The 17,873-nt window shown below is 35.0% G+C and overlaps 1 protein-coding gene across 7 annotated transcripts in view; it reads left to right on the forward strand.

Annotated features, from left to right (window-relative positions):
* Nucleotides 1–6,282, forward strand: part of ATF1 (activating transcription factor 1) — a 56,755-nt gene extending 50,473 nt beyond the window's left edge. For all 7 annotated transcript variants that reach the window (XM_031462580.2, XM_031462575.2, XM_031462576.2 and 4 more), the window contains one exon: nucleotides 4,766–6,282. In XM_031462580.2, the coding sequence (XP_031318440.1) occupies nucleotides 4,766–4,910 (145 nt within the window). In that variant the 3' untranslated portion in view covers nucleotides 4,911–6,282. The remainder of the gene's footprint in view (nucleotides 1–4,765) is intronic.
* Nucleotides 6,283–17,873: the final 11,591 nt, after the last annotated feature.

The raw sequence follows: 17,873 nt of genomic DNA on the forward strand, positions 1-17,873 counted from the left end.
TGATCATGAAAATACAGCAGTCGTTTAGCCCCCAGAAACATTTCCTTTCATTTTAAATGAATTTTAAACATTGCTACATGTACTGTATGTACATCGGGCATGGAAATCCACTAGTTCTTTGAGAAAAAGAATAAAATGGATGCCTTTTGCAAAGGGTTCAGAAAAAAAAATAAAGACATCAATAAACTGTATTAGGAACAAAAAGGTAAATAGCCATATGAAACAAATTTTTAAAATTACAATAGGGTTCTGTTTTCAGGTCCTCACCAGTAAGTTAGAAAATTAGAGTAAAAGGACAATTTTCTAGAGCAATAAAAATTACAATAAAAGGACCAGATGGATACATTTAATTACTTCAAGATGAAATGTTTCTTTACTGAAAATAAGAGGAAGCATCACTGTAAATGAACTTGGTAACAAGGCAGAGACCTCTGTTGTTTGGATGGTCCAAGAAATGGCAGTAAGATAAGTAAATGAAATAAGTTATATATATATTAGAAAATAATTGTTTTTCTCTGCTGATATAATTGTGTGCCTAGGAAACCCAGACTTGTTAAAATTACTAGAATAAGACTTCTCTTACAGTATGACCCCGTCTACATAATATTTTTAAAAGCCTGATGAAATATAAAAACCATCCTTTTAAATGATTTGGATGAGTATGCAGGAAAGTAAGAGAAATTGTTGAGGTTAGGAATGAACTAGAAGCACCAGACTATGATGTTACTAAGCACTGAAGCAACCAACTCCTGTATTTCCTGGGGATAAATTCAGATTTTCATGATTGGCATAGCTTTGGTATGCAGAAGGGACTGAGGACAGAGCCTGGGGCCTGTGCAAGCTGGGGAACTGGACCAGAGATTATTCTTCATGAGGTCAAGATGCAAGAAGTGCTACACGCATAAGCTGAGAACTGTAATTAAAACAACAGGTGTGGGTCCATGGTGCTCCCCTGTTGCTTGGAGAAAGCAACCTCAACACAGGCTTTAATGAACTCCCATACGTTCAGTTCTGACAGATACAAGTTGAAAAATCACAGACTACCCAAGAAATTATGTCTCCATCATATGCACCAAGCCCTTTTGCAATTTTCACAAAAAGTTATTTCTTTTTTTTTTTTTGAGGGGGGAGGTTTACTTCCTTAATGGAGGTGCTGGGGATGGAATCCAGGCCCTTGTGCATGCTGAGCATGCGCTCTACCACTGAGCTGTATACCTGCCCCTTAATTTTTTTAAATGAGGAAACTGAGGCCTAGAAAATTTTAAGTCACTTGCCTAGGGTTACACTGCTTAGTAAGTGATAGAGGTAGCATTTAAACTCATGGGTCCAGGTTTTAGAGTCTAAAGTCCAAAGGAATACCACCCTGCCTTTCAGGATCAAGAATCAGCAGAAAGAGCAGACAACACAATGAGTTTTGTAAAGTCTTCAGTTATCTAATAGTGAGAGAGAAAGAAGTATGTCTGCTGTATTTTTTTTAAAAAAAGATGTCACTGAAAATCATCAAAGATCAAGAGACTATAAAAATAATAAAAACTGAAGAAAAATAAAACTGTTATTACCGAAGATACATTCATCTGCTTAGAATATCCAGGATAATTAACTGCAAACTGTTTGAAAGCTTGAAGAAGAACCAGTTCTCTTCAGCATTGTATTTGAAACCCTTCCCAACTTATAGTAAAACAGGAAAAAGGGAGAAATTACAAGGATTTAAATAAAAGAAATAAAAACTATACTATTTTTCATATGATTGCCTAATTAAAAACCCTGGTACAGCCATTATGGAAAACAGTATGGAGATTCCTCAAAAAACTAAAAATAGACTTACCATATGATCCAACAATCCCACTCCTGGGCATATATCCAGAGGGAACCTTAATTCAAAAAGACACGCACCCCAGTATTCATAGCAGCACTATTTACAATAGCCAAGACATGGAAACAACCTAAATGTCCATTGATAGATGACTGGATAAAGAAGTTGTGGTATGTTTATACAATGGAATACTACTCAGCCATAAAACATAATAAAATGCCATTTGCAGCAGCTGGATCACCCTGGAGAATGTCATTCTAAGTGAAGTAAGCCAGAAGGAGAAAGATATGATATCACTTATATGTGGAATCTAAAAACAAAAAAAAGACAAATGAACTTATATATAAAACAAACAGATTCACAGACACAGAAACAAACTTACAGTTACCAGCGGGGAAGGAGGTGGGAAGGGATAAATTGAGAGTTCGAGATTTGCAGATACTGACTAGTATATATAAAATAGATAAACGAGTTTATACTGTATAGCACAAGGAACTATATATCTTATAGTAGCTTATGGTGAAAAAGAATATGAAAATGAATATACATGTATTCATATATGACTGAAGCAATGTGCTGTACACCAGAAATTGACACAACATTGTAAACTGACTATACTTTAATAAAAAAGAAAAAAAAAAACCCAAATGGACCTACAGAAAATTTGTTGCAAGTAATGAGTTTATAAAGTTACTAGATATAAAGTCAGTTTTCAAAAATCGATTATATTTCTTCACATCAGCAATAAAGAGTTTGGTAAATAATTATTTAAAAGATATCATTTATGTTATCAATAAATAAAATGTCAGAATAAGTCTAACAAAAGATGTCCCAGACATTTATGGAAAATACTGTAAAATGCTTTTGAAAGACATTAAGGAGGATCTAAATAAATAGTATATTTCTCCATGTCCATTAATTTGGAAACTCAATATTATAAAGATGACTGTTTTCCCCCTAGTTGATCCATAGATTCAATGCAGTTCTAATCAAAACCCAGTTTGTTTGAAGAACTTGACAAGTTGATACTAAAATTTATAGAAAAGGGCCAAGAACAGCCAAAATATTCCAGACAAGAATAAGGTGAGGGGATACCAAGTTTCATTCAAAGCTGTGATATATAAAATAATGTGATACTGTCACTGAGATAAAAAGACCAATGAAATAGCGAGCTCAGAAACAGATCTGTGGATACATGAACCCTTGATATATGACAGGGCAGACTACTGGGGGAGGAGGGACTCTTGGATAAATGATGCTAGGATAATCAGTTATTTATATGTGAAAAATACTGGATTTCTTCCTCATACCACACATGAAAGTCATTCCGGATGGATTAAAAATATATATGTGAAAGACAAAATTTTAAAACTTTTAGGTGAAAATATAAAATCTCGTGGTTTCAGGTATAGGAAAAGAGTCCTTAAACAAAACAACACACAAACACAAAAAATTAACATAGAAGATTAATGAATCTTCATTAAAATCAATAACTTCTGTTCATCAAAAGATAACAGAGTGAATATAAGCTTCAACAAGTATAAGATATTTGCAGTGTATCTTACCGAAAAAAAAGATTTGTTTGAAAAAAAATATAAAGAGCTCTAAATTAATAAGTACAACCCAACAAAAAAACACAATACAACCAAACAGAAAAACTGAAAATGTATCTGCAATGATACTGACACGACTCTACATCTGGAAGAAAATTAAACTGGACTCCTACTTTATGCTGTACATAAAAGTAATTCCAGATGGATTAAAGACTTAATTGTGAAAATTAAGCAACAAAATCTTTAAGACAAAAATTTAGAGAAATAATGTAGTACACGGCACGTTAATCTAAGCCAAGACAAAGACTAAAGAGCATTGAGAAAAAATCCCAAGTCAAATGATAGATTAGAAAGTAATGTAAAAACAGGATTACTATGTATAATGCACAGAGTTCTTAGGTTGTCTTTCCAGTAATTTCTGTTTGTAAAATGGGCAAAAGGTAGGAATGGACAAGGGTATGAATAGGCACACTATGAAACAGCAGATCCAAAAGACCATTAAACTTTTGAAAAGATGCTTAACCTCACTAGTTAGGGAAATGAAAATTAATTAACAATGAAATGTCCACATGGCAAAGATCTGCATACCAATTATAGAAAGAGCGTTAAAACAGTATGTGTAGAAAAGCAAGTTGCAGCTAATATCTACAGTACATAGTATATAAAATATACTCAGTGTATTACTTTTATATATATAAAACTTGAATGTAAATTGATAGAAATATTCTGAGAGGACATTATGAAACTGTGTATCAAGGGCTATTTGTAATTTTAAAATAAATAAAAATAATTTAAAGAATCTGTATGTAAAAAGTTAACCAGAGGACCCATAAATTTCACTTCTTGGTATTTATCCAAGAGAAATGGGACATATGTTCACAAAGAGGCTGGCACAAGAACATGCACAGCAGCTAAAACTAGCAAAAACAGCCCAAGAGAATGGATCAACAAATTGTGATATTCATACAGCAGAATATGCCGAACAATACAAAGGAACAAACCATTGCACAGCAACATGGACAAGCCTCAAAAGTAAACTGAGTCAAGGGAGACCAGACACAAGAGCACATTCTGTATGACTGTTGTATGAAGTTCTAGAATAGGAGAAACTTCACTGATGGCAATAAAAATCAGCCATAGGGCAGAGAAATGGGCATGAGGGGACTTTCCGTGGCAGTAAAAATACTGTCACATCTTGATAGGTGTGTGGGTTATACAGGTATCTGCACTTGCCAAAACCGACTGAATTCTACACTTAGGATCAACGTACTTCATTGTATATAGATGACACTTTAATTTTTTTTAATGAGGGAAAAAACAGGTAAAGTTACTGAAGTACATATTCCATTTAAACAATGTGAACTTTTTTCTAATGTTGACTTTTAATGCTTGTATTTAGAGAAGCTGCTCGAGAATGTCGCAGAAAGAAGAAAGAGTATGTGAAGTGCTTGGAAAATCGGGTTGCAGTCCTGGAAAATCAAAATAAAACTCTAATAGAAGAGTTAAAAACTTTGAAGGATCTTTATTCTAATAAAAGTGTTTGATTTTTAAGAAAGAAAATATTTTTGCGGACTTGCCGAAAAATTAGATGGATTTTTCTTTTTAGTGGAGTTTTATAAATTAAAAGGTCAAAAATGAAGCTTTTTATTTAGGCTTTTGCAACTCAAAGATATCTTACGCAAGAGATCTGGTGACAGAGGATAAAGTGGAAAATGACCTCAAGGAAGTTACTGGCACAACTGGAAGCTCTGTAAAAATTAGACATATTCAAGAAGCAAGAAATGAACTTTCTTTCAGCAATTTGAATTTTCTAAATAACAACAGTTGTCAATGATCCGAAAATGGCAGATAAAATGAAATGTGGTAAATTGAATTTTTTTAAATAAATCAATTTACCCTGTAGGTTTGAATTTCTTACTGTTTCCTAAAATTTACCTTTTCCAATTGTGTGTGTGTGTGTGTGTGTTCTGTTTCCACCAATAAATTCTGAATTACAAATAGAAAAGCTAATACATAAAACTAAATATATAAATTATGTGTTCTGATTATGTATACTTGTTCTATTGTCAGATCTTAAATGGGTTTTTAAAAGTTGGTTTATCAGACTTGAGAGGGTTTTGAGACTGGGTTAACTTTTCGAGGCCGTGTCCTAAAAGGTATCTAAGGTACATGAATGGAGTGTAGTGATTTTGTAACATTTTTTATCAGAATGGAAAGAGAAACTGTTTAAAAGTTTGATACTTTTAAATAGTTTGTTTTTTGGTTACTCTGGGAATGGTGATTTTCTACAAATATTTAATAAATTGTTTTTTTGATTCTGTATTCTGTATGCCGTTGAATATACATTACTTATTTTGTTGTGCTTTTAATAGAATGGGATGTTTACAGGCCCTTGAGATGATATTAGAGTATTTTAAAAACCTTCTGAAGATGCATACCAAAGTTTTCCAAGAGGATTTTATAATTGATTTAATGTAAGGTTTATCAGATTCTAAAATAGTACAGTTATTAAGGCAATTTTATGTTAGAGACTATTTTGTAATGTAGTGAATGGTACATTTATAAGAAAAGTGACTGCCAATATATTTTTATAGCTAATCTTTATAAATTCTAAAGTTGAGTTTTTAATGATTATTTTAAATGTTTATATAGTTTGTTAGTAAAAAAAAAAGTATTTTGCATCTCAAAGTATCATTTTTATATTATAAGAAGTTTCCAGATTGGCTAATATTTGAATTGTAAGTTTTGTATGCAGTTTATCCAGAGTTCAAAAATGCTGTCAGTACACCAGTGTTTAAACCTCTGTATTCCAATTTGTATACACTTTGAAATTGTCCTGCAAAACTATTGTGCGCTTCTTATACAATATGTATCATATTGTTGTCTATAAAATTAAAGGACATTTGATAAAATTAAGTTTGCCGAATTTAAAATATATTGCTTGATATGAGTGACAAGCTTTCTGATAGCCATTCTGTTAACTATACTAACTATAGTGCATTTCTAGTTTTATAACTAAAAATAAGAATAAATTTACAAATCTGGTTGACACAACCTATTTTAAGAAGGGGATATGTTTATGTTTTGAGTCAGTCAGAACAATTATAATAGCTAAATATCTTGTTCTGTTGGTGTTTAGGACATGGTTAAGGAGCCTGTCTTTTAGAAATCTTAACCCAATTGATAAATTTGTGATTAATCCTAATAAAAATTTTCATTAAACAGGGTCTTTTAAAATGGGACTTTGTTGACAAAGTGTATTTCAGTTTATGAAAAGAAAGTATGATCACCAGTGGGACTACTTACATCACCATCTTCTGTAAAGCCTGACTCTCAAAACAGTGGCCCATTAGGCCTATTGAATATTAGGAGGTATTGGAGTCACTGGGTTATATCAAGAGTGTTTTAAAAGATAATTTATGGGTAGAGTTATGTTGAGCTACAGCAGAGATATCCAGCTTTTTGTGCCTGAACAACTGGACATCCACAAATATTTGTAAATTCTCCACAGCCTGCAGATTTCTGGTGTAGGGCCTTGCTCATTATATCATGTTACCTAATCTAACTGTGAGAGGCATGGGCAAGCCACTGAGGAGTCCATAAATGCGTACCAAATTATCTCCCTAGATGTTTTTCTAACGGGAATCCAATGTGGGAGCCTGTGACTTTTTTAAAGTGATTATAGTACAAACCTGAAATTAAACTTCAGAAGTTGAAATAGACCAGTGAAATTATTTCCTTTGCTCAATTTACTATTTTACATAAATTACCAATTTACTAATTTATTATATTGATGGAAATACATTACTGCCCACAAACACATCTTGAGCATATAAAACAAGATACCCATTTAATTTTATTGAATAGAGCATGAAGAATGGGCATGTGTTAGAGCTCTGGAAATCTTACCATACCTGTTTATTCATTCAGCAGCTATTATATTGAGGTTACTAGTTAAACCTGTGTTTTTCTCCAGTTAACATATGTGTATAGAAGAGATAGAAATGTGTATTGTGCCTTGGAATCATAAAGTTGCCATAATGGCAGTTCAGATTCCCAGAAAAGATGCTGAAATGCTATAAAGTGAGTGAAACAAAGTGTATCACAGTCTAATTGCAGTAATCATGTAACAGTATTTACTTTGCTATATACAAAGTAGGTTTTTACTTTTAATAAATAGTGCTTGGTTTTTAATTATAAAACAATGGGAAGGTACATGTAATACATCAAGGTTGTAGAATTTAGAAGCCTCTAGGCAGTGTTTGGCAGAAGTCTCTGAGGGACAGTAATTTGGAGGAGGTGTAGGCCATTAAAATTTTTTAAAGAGATTCTGATAACTCTATCCCCTTTTATCAGTGTAAATTTATTTGCACCAAACATAGGTAGGCATTAGAGATCAAATCTTTGCCATTTCATGGTTGAGATCCTTTTCCTTAAAATTGACAGGATATATGTAGTAGTTTGCTGCCTTCAATGAATGTATATATAACAGTTTTTAACTATTATATAAATGTGTCAATTTATTATAAAATCTAGGGTTACCTATATACATAACCTACACAGTCATACCATTTCCTTAATACCTATTACTGAGTAATCACTATGCACAAGAAACTGTTAAAGTAATGACATTCATTCCACAAGTATTTATTTGAAGGCCTTTTATATGCCAAGCATTACTAGGAAAAGAGTGATAAACAAGGCAGAGTTACATCTCAAGGCAGATCATGTCATCCTCTTGAGACTGGTACCTAAGGTTATATATGTGCATTAATAAGTAGGGGTCTGGGATTTAAACCTAACCTCTAGTCAGTCAATCTAAAATAGCGTATCCCCCACCCCACCCCCAACACATACTTTTATTAAACTCTGTCTCTTTTGTGCTTTTCTGTATCACCGCAGTGCTTACCTGGTTTAAATGTGTGCACCATGATGCTTGTTAAAATGAATGAGGGTCTGGAGCTCAAATTAAGCAGAGAGGTTTGATATTTTGCCCAAGGTCACATGGTAAATAACAAAACTAGGGTTCAGACCTTCTTTATTACATGTGTAACTGAAGAGTCTGAAAAGCTTTGTTCCACTGAATCTTTATGTACCTATTAGCAAAAGACTTTTAAATTTCTACTTAAATCAGTCCACTAGATGGCAACCTCCATTTTTAAAAACCACAGAAGCTTTACAAACTTGAAAAAATAAGCATATAGAAAACTACACAGGGGGAGGGTACAGCTCAGCGGTAGAGTGCCTGCCTAGCACGCATGAGGTCCTGGGTTCAATCCCCAGTACCTCTATCAAAATAAATACATACATAAACCAAAAAAAAGTTAAAAAAGAAAAGAAAACTACACAAGTTAACACATCAAACCTTTGTACACGCACCATCCAGAATTAATAAATGTTAACATTTTATTTTTTCTTCAGAGCATTTTCTGAAGAAAAATGCACAGATGAACTCCTCACCTTTCTTTTCCTAGACCAGTTTCTCTCCCTAAAGGAAACCACTATCATGAATTTAGTATGGATCCAGTTTGTTTTTATATTTACTGCATGAATCCATAAATAATACAAGTCAGACTGTATTAACTTGTTTAGAAGCACATAAATGGTACCTTAATGATGTACCATTCCCTAAATGAAAGGCCGAGCAGACCAAAGAAAAGTTACCATAGCTAAGATTTGAAAAAAAAAAAATGTGCATCAAAGCATTTTTTTCCAACTGACAATTCTTTGAATTTAGTATCACATCTGGAAAAAATGCTTGCCAAAAAATTATTTTTTTAATTCAAAAGGCATTGTGCAAATAACACTTAGGCTAAGTTTACAAAACACTAAACAAAAACTTAAGAGAGTTTCTCACAATGAATTTTAAAAAGGAAAATGCCACATCACTTCTTTGCCCACTACCCATTGCCATCATAAGTAATCAAAGTTTCTATGAATTAGCTGTGCTCAGTGAAGGATACTAAATAAACATCAAACACAGTCTTTCACAAGCTCAAACTACTTGGGAGATTGACAGAAAAGAACAGAAGACCCCTCTCCTTTTTGCCATATCATTTGTATGTAGTAAAGAAAATCTAGAATTCCATACTCAGTAAAGACACTCATCAATCCAAAAGACAAGAAAGGAGAGAAAAGAAACAGGCAGGAGATACTGCCCAAAATAAAATGGTAGAAATCTATGTGTATCTGCAATCATAATAAATACGAATGCACTGGGCATTTTAGTTAAATCTCAAAGATTGCCACGTTGGATTAGGATATAAAATCCAGCTACATGTTGTTTATATAATGGTAAATCTAAAATATAAGGATACAGCAAGATTGAAAGTAAAAGCATGGAAAAAGTTATACCAGCCAAATACTAACCAAAGAAAGCAACGGTACAGCCATATTTACACTGAACAAAACAGACTCTAAAGGAAAAAATTATTACTTGGGACAAAGATGGTCACTATAAATAAAAGATTCAATTCACCTGGAAAAAAAACATTAAACCTGGATGCACCTAATAATGCAGGGGCAGGGTGTTAAGCAAAATGCAGAAATATAATGAGAAAGAAAAATCCATAATCTTAGAATTTAACATAACTCTCTCATAATTGATACAAAAAAGCAGGAAAATACTCAGTACAGAGACTTGAACAATTAAAAAACTTGACCTAACATTCTGAATTTCATCAATTATAAGCCACCCCTGACTGTAAGGCAAAGCATTAGCCTAAGTCTACCTCAGAAAGAAAAGCCACTGCCAGTTAAAGTATGACATGCCATTGATGACCAGAGGCATACTGATTTCAGAGATGTTTAAATGTGGGAAATGTCCAACTTCTAATCAATGAAATTCAATGTATAAAATACAACTGTAAATAGTCCTCTTCAAGCACGTGAGAGTGTTTATGAAAAGAGAACCATATATTGGACAATAAAGTCTCAGCAAAGTTTCGTACAGGATTGGTTCCATACAGACTTTGTTCCACTGATTTACATGTGTCTATCCTTTCACCAAAACCACACTCTTGATTACTGTAGCTTTGTATTAAGTTTGGAATCAGGTGGTATGAATTCTTCAGGTTTTATTTTCTGGGTTTTTTCCTTCTATTCCTAGTTAATGAGAATTTTTTGTCAAAGATAAGTGTCGTTTTACCAAATGCTTTTTCTACATCCACTGATATGATCATGTGGCTTTTCTTAATTAGTCAGTTTATATGATAGATTTTCTTAATTCATTTTCTAATGTTGAAGTTTTGCATCCTCAGGATACCTACCACTTGGCCAAGATGGATAACCTTTTTAATATAATTCTGGACTTGTTCTGCTAACATTTTATTGAAGATTTTTGTGTCTCTGTTTATGAGGGATATTGGTTTGCAGTTTTCTGTTCAAAGTAATGTCTTTGGTCTGTGGCATCTAATACCAGCTTCATTTAATGAATTGCTATTAAAGAATTATAATTTCTATTTTAAGTGTCGTAATGGCATTGCAATTCTGTTTTAAAAGATCTTATTTTTAAAATAAATATTAAAATGTTTATAGATAAAACTATATAATTCTTGGAATTTACTTCAAAATAATTTTCGTAGTGGGGTAAAGTAGCTAGGGATGTAAATGTAGCTAATTGGTCATGAAATAATCGCCAAAGTTACGTGAATGGGTACATGGAATTTATTATTTATTCATTCTGTTTTTAATGTATTTGACATTTTTCCATACAAAAAAGCCTAAAAATAAATAAATGGTGCTGGAAATATTGGTTATTCACATAGGAAAAAAAGGATCAGATTTCTTCCTCACACCATGTAAAATCAATGTTGGGTGGATGGTAAACTCAAATATGAAAGAGAAAAACTAGAAAACCTCTAGAAGATAATGTAAGAAATAGCTTTATGACCTCAACCTAGAGGATTTCTTAAGTAAGGCACAAAAATACATCCTAAACAAGTCACAAAAAGTACACTAGATTCAGTTATGTTAAAATTATGAACTTCTGTTCATCAGAAGTAAAATAAGCAGAAAATAAATAATAAAAAAAATTAAAGCAGAAATCAATGAAATTGAAAACAGGAAACCAACAGAGAAAAATCAGTGCAATCAAGAGCTGGTTTTCCGAAAAGATAATAAAATTGACAAGCCTCTAGCCAGGCTAACTAGGGAAAAAAGAGACAGGACACAAATTAACATTAGAACTGAAAGAGGGGATATCCCATGAACATTGTATACTTCGAACAACTCTATGCCCACAAATTTGACAGCCTAGGTGAAATGGACCAATCCTTGAAAGATACAATCTGACAAAACTCACACAAAGAGGCAGACAATCTGAGTAGGCCCCTATTAAAGAAATTGAATCAATAATGAATAACCTTCCAAAACAGAAAGCACTAAAGCCAAATGGGCTCACTGGTGAATTTTGCCAAACACTTAAGAATTTATATCAATTCTCTAATACCTTTCAGAAAGTATAAATAGAAGTAATGTTTCCTAACTCATTCTATAAGGCTAGCATGCTCTAAAACCCAAACCAGACAAAGATATTATAAGAAAACTACAGACTAATATCTCTCATGAACATAGATGCAAAAATCCTCAATAAAATATTAGCAAATCAAATCCAACAATGTATAAAAAGAATTATACACCATGACCAAGTGGGATTTATTCCAGTTATGCAAAGCTAGCTTAGCATTCAAAAATCAATGTAATCTATCACAACAGGCTAAAAAAGAAAATTCACACAACCATTATCAATACATACAGTAAAAGCATTTGACAAAAATCCAACACCCATTTATGCTAAAAACTCTCAGGAAAAAAAGAAATAGGAACTTCCACAACTTGATAAAATAGCTACAAAAACCCTACAACTAACATCATACTTACTGGTGAGAAACTTGAAGCTTTCCAGCTAAAATCAGGAACGAGACAAGGATATCCCCTCTCATCACTGCTTTTCAACATCATACTGAAATTCTAAGGCAATAAAATGCAGTAAGAAAAGGAAATATAAGGTATACAGATTGAGAAAGAGATAAAAGTGTCTTTGTTCACAGATGACATGATAAACTACCCAGAAAAACCCAAAAGATTTGACAAACTCGTGGAACTAATAAATGATTACAGCAGGGTTGTAGGATATGAAGTTAATATATAAAAGTCCATTGCTTTCATATATACCTGCAATGAATAACCTGAAATTTGAAATTAAAAATGCAATACTATTTATGTTAGCACCAGACAAAATGAGATACTTAGGTATAAATCTAAAATATGTACAAGATCTATATGAGGAAAACTGTAAAACTTTCTGACAAAAGAAACCAAACAAGAACTAAATAAATGGACAGGTATTCCATGTTAATGGATAGACAATATTGTCAAGATGGCAGTTCTTCCCAACTTGTTCTACAGATTCAATGAAAGTCCAGTCAAAATCCCAGCAAGTTATTTTGTCAGTATCAACAAACTGATTCTAAAGTTTAAACAGAGGAAAAAAGACTCAGAGGAGACAACACAATATGGAGATGAACAAAGTTGGAGAGCTGACAAAAACTGACTTCAAGACATACCCATAGAGCTACAATAATCAAGACAGGGTGGTATTGGTGAAAGAACAGAAAACTAGATCAATGGAACAGAACAGAGAGCCTAGAAATAGACCCACTTAGATATAGTCAATTGATCTTCAACAAAGGAGCAAAGGAAATACAATGAAGCAAAGATCGTGTTTTTAATAAGTGATGCTGGAACAACTAAACTGGACATTGACATGAAACAAAATGAATTCAGACACAGACCTTATATCCTCCACAAAAATTAAGTCAAAGTGAACCACAGACCCAAATGTAAAACACAAAAGTATAAAACTCTTAGAATACAACATAGGAGAAAATCGAGATGACTTTGGGTTTGGCAATGACTCTTTAGATGCAACACCAAACGTATGATCCACGAAAGAAAGAATTGATAAACTAGACTTCATTAAAACTAAAAATTTCTGCTCTGTGAAAGACAACGTGAAGACAATGAAGAGACAAACCACAGACTGGGAGAAAATATTTGCAAAAGACATGTCTAACAGAGGACAGTTATCCAAAAAAATTTGAAGAGTTCTAAACCTCAACAATAAGAACCTGATTTAAAAATGGGCCAAAGACATTAAAAGACATCTCACCAAGTAAGATATACAGATGGCAAATAAACAGATGAAAAGATGCTCCACATCATATCACCAGGGAGATGCAAATTAAAACAATGAGATACCACTGTAGACGCGTTGGAACAGCCAAAATCCCTAACGCTGATAACACCAAGTGCTGGTGAGGATGCGGAACAACAGGAACTCATTCACTGCTAATGGGAATGCAAAAACAGTGCAGCCACTTTGGAAGACAGTGTGGTGATTTTTTACAAAACTAAACATACTCTTACCGTATGATCCAGCAATTGCACTGTTTGGTATTTGCCCAAAGGAGTTAGAAACTGATGTTTACACAAGAACTTGCACACAAATGTTTACAGCAGCTTTGTTCACAATTGCCAAAACTAGGAAACAACCAAGGTGTCCTTCAGTAGGCGAATGGATAAATAAACTGTGGTACATCAGATAATGGAATGTTATTGCACTAAATGAGATTCTGTCCCAGAATTTCTAAAAAGAAATGAGCTCTTGAGCCATGAAAACACATGGAAGAATGTTAAATGCGTATTACTAAGTAAAGGAAACCAAGCTGAAAAGGCATACATACTGTATGTATGTATTACATGATATTCTGGAAAAGGCAAAACTATGCAGCTGGTAAAAAAAATCAGTGGCTTCATTAATGAAATCAGTAAGACAAAGGTAAACAAATAAAAGACCTAAGTAGGTACTTAATATGAGATAATTAATGAATATTCTCTAAATATATGAAAAGATATTCAAATACTCAAACTCATTTAAAATCAGGAAAAGTGCAGACTGAAACCATGAGTTCTCAATTCATACCCACAAGACTGATAAAAATTAAAAAGTGTTGGTGATAATATAAACAATGGGAACGTCACATGCTTCTAGTGGGAGAGTATACTGGTACATCACTTTTGAAAACAATTTGGCATTGTTTAGAGAAGGTGATGGTATATATTCTCTATGACTCAGCAATCCCAACTTGGTATATAGTCAAGAAATTCATACTCATTTGCATAATACTATAATAGCAAAAATCTGTAAACAATTCAAATGTCCATCAATAATAGATTCCAATGTAAATAAACACACTGTGGCATATTCATACCATGTGTGTGGTAAAAATAAATGAATTACAGTTACAGGTAACCACATGAATGAATGTCGAGAACCTAATACTGAATGAAACAAAGCTAGCTGCAAGAGAAAAATGAACTGTGTGATTCAACTGATACATAGTTCAAAAACATGCAAGCCGGAACAATAAATTGTTTGCCACAGCGCTATCCAACTGAACTCTCTGCAATGATGCAAACGTTCTGCAACTTGGCCGGCTACTGTGGTAACCACTAGTCACCATGTTAGCCATTTAAAATGACTGAGGAACTGAATTTTTATTTTATTTAAAGTTAAACTTGAATTTTCCCGTGTGGATAATGGCTACTATATTGCACAGTCAGACAGAGAATAATACATACACAATTCAGAATATTGGTCATTTTTAAGGGAAAGAGAAAGCGACAAGCAGGGATGGGTACAGAGGGAATTTCAAAAGTAACAATCGTATTCTTTTCCTTAAATAGGTATTCTATATTGTTATTCTTTAAACTATACATAAACTGTACTATATTCTTTCAGAAGGATTAAATATTTAGTAAGACAGTGAGTGAGGTGGTGGGTACATGGAAGTTTATTTTATTATTACTTAAAGTCTATGTAATAACATATTTTTATTAAAAAGACTTCTAGCACTAACTCAGACATGCCCCAAGTGGACCAAGGGACCACAAGGAAGAATAAAATCTCCCCTAACTCCAGACCCAGTCAACCTACTGCTGTACATGCCCCCAGCCAACCCCAGGCCCCAGCACTGATGCCCGCATCCTCCTTCAAAGGGAGGAGAAACAAGATGTATTAGCTGTTGCTACAATGCAAATTACTTCAAAATTTAGTGGCTAAAAACAACAAAACTTTGCTATCTCACAATTTCCACGCATCAGGAATCTTGAGTGTGGCTTAAGGGGTACTTCTGGCCTAAGGTCTCTCATGAGGTTGCATTTAGAGTCTTGGCCAGAACTGTGGTCTCATCCAAAGGTTTGACCTGGGGAAGATCTGCTTCCGAGCTCACTCCTGGGTGTGACTAACAAGATGACTACTACCGGAGGCCACTCCGCAGGGCCATAGGGCAGCTCACAACAGGGCGGCCAGCTTCCGTCAGAGCAAGAAAGCTAGAGAAAATGGTCAAGACAAAAGTTACACTCTTTCTATAACCTAATCTTGGAAGTGACAGCCCATCACTGCTGCCATTTTCTATTTGCTAGAAGCTTGTCACTAAATCCAGCCAACCCTAAAGGGAAGGGGTCTAATACCAGGGTGTGAATACCAGGAGACAGGGCTAATTAGAGGCCTGTCTGCTGGCCAGAGCGACCCCACAAGTGGCAGTGCAGGGGGAAGAGTGAAGACCTAGAAAAGGCAAAGGAGGTCCAGGCCCAGGACCTTGGCAGTTGCTGGCCCACTGCAGTTTTCACTGCCCCTTCATGACTTGCCTGCTTGCATCTGTTTTGGATCAGGGTATGTAAAAGAAGCCTGCTCAATCTCTGTTCTCTGCCACAGCAAGACCCGTCATCTTGCCCTGCTTACAATGCCACATCCAACCTGATCACATCCCCCAGCACAGAAACACACCCCAACTGTCTCCCCCCTTTCAAGCATCATCTTCCACTAAACTATTTGGTGAACAGGAAATTTGCCTCCTGTTCTGCCCCTGGGCCAGTTCATGCTGCAACTTGGTTCTCCAGTATCACCTGCTTCCCTCCCACTGATTTCAGCTCAGCCCTGAGCTTCTGTTCTTTCCACTTGTTACCATCTGTAAGCTTCAACTAATAGCCTCCTTTCATTTAATGCTTCCAACCATGACACCCTCAGAGGATGACATGTGCAAGATGCTGTCCTTCTATTGACCCCTACTTTCCTTCCCTACCACGTGCCCGAACTCCCAGACCAGCACAGCCCAACTGTTCCCTTGTTACTGGAGGAGCTGGGCTGACAGAAGCAACCTTTAGCACAGCTCAAGATAGCAATGACAAAACAGTTTAAACCCAAACATTACACATTTACAGTTCTTAAAAACCCTGGGTCAGCCCACCTCGGTGAAATTCGCACAAACCTCTTCTTGGCTCAGGCCTGGCCTTCTGCCATGTTGCTGGGCTGCTGGCTTCTTTCCTCCCTTCTCCCCAGCTCCCTTTGCACACTGACAAACTTCTTATCACTATGCTGAGCATACTTATACCCCTAAGTATGAAGCAGGGTCCAGGCCCACTACTGCATATCTCAAACTACAGTAAATGTTCTGCTAAAGGGAAGAAGGGCCATACACATTGATTCCGGACTCAACAAACAGAATCAAATCAAATAGAAATCCAGGAAAAAGCCTTCAATTTACATAATATACATACACACACACACACACACACATATACCCTGATTGAAAATTTTAAGGCATGGTTTCTCTCTTCAGTCTCTGTAAGATAACAGAAAACAGTAAAAATAATAATAAAATTACACACACATTGTATTATTACTACTGTGGTGGTTAATTCTATGTTTTCAACTTGGTGGGGCTATGGGATGCCCAGATAACTAGTAAAAATAATACTCTGGGTGTGTCTGTGCGGGTGTTTCTGAAAGAGACAGCATTTGAACTAGCAGACTGAGTAAAGAAGATCCGCCCTCACCAAGGTGGGTGGGTATCATCCAGTCCAATCAATTGAGGGCCCAAACAGAACAAAAAGGCCGAGGAAGGGCAATTTCTCCCTCTTTCTTCTTGAGTTGGGACATCCATCTCTCCTGCCCTCTCACATCAGAGCTTCTGGATCCCAGGCCTTTGGGTTCAGACTGAATTATATCCCTGGTTTTCTTGGTTCTCCAGCTTCCAGATGGCATATCGTGGGGCTTCCCAGCTTCCATAACTTCATGAGCCAATTCCCATTTAAAAAATCTCCTCATATATCTCTATATATCCTATTTCTCTGGAGAAATATGCATGGATACATATCCATGCCTTTGCTTATGCTGTACCTTTAGCTTAGCTTGTCTTCACTACATCTCCTTCCTCTTCTTGATATTCCCCCTCTGTCTCAGCCTAGCGCACATCCTCCGCCTGCAGGAAGCCTTCCCAGACTGCCACAGCCCACACTAGTTCCTTGTGTCTGAATTCTATTAGGCTTGGGTGTCATGGTTTACTTCTTTGTTCCCTAAGTGAATTAGCCCCGATTTTCTCCACTAACCAAGTTACAAAGTTCTCTGGGTCAGAGGGCCAGGTCTTAACACACCTCCATATGAC

This window comes from Camelus dromedarius, chromosome 11 (assembly GCF_036321535.1).
Source record: "Camelus dromedarius isolate mCamDro1 chromosome 11, mCamDro1.pat, whole genome shotgun sequence".
Lineage (NCBI taxonomy): Eukaryota > Metazoa > Chordata > Mammalia > Artiodactyla > Camelidae > Camelus > Camelus dromedarius.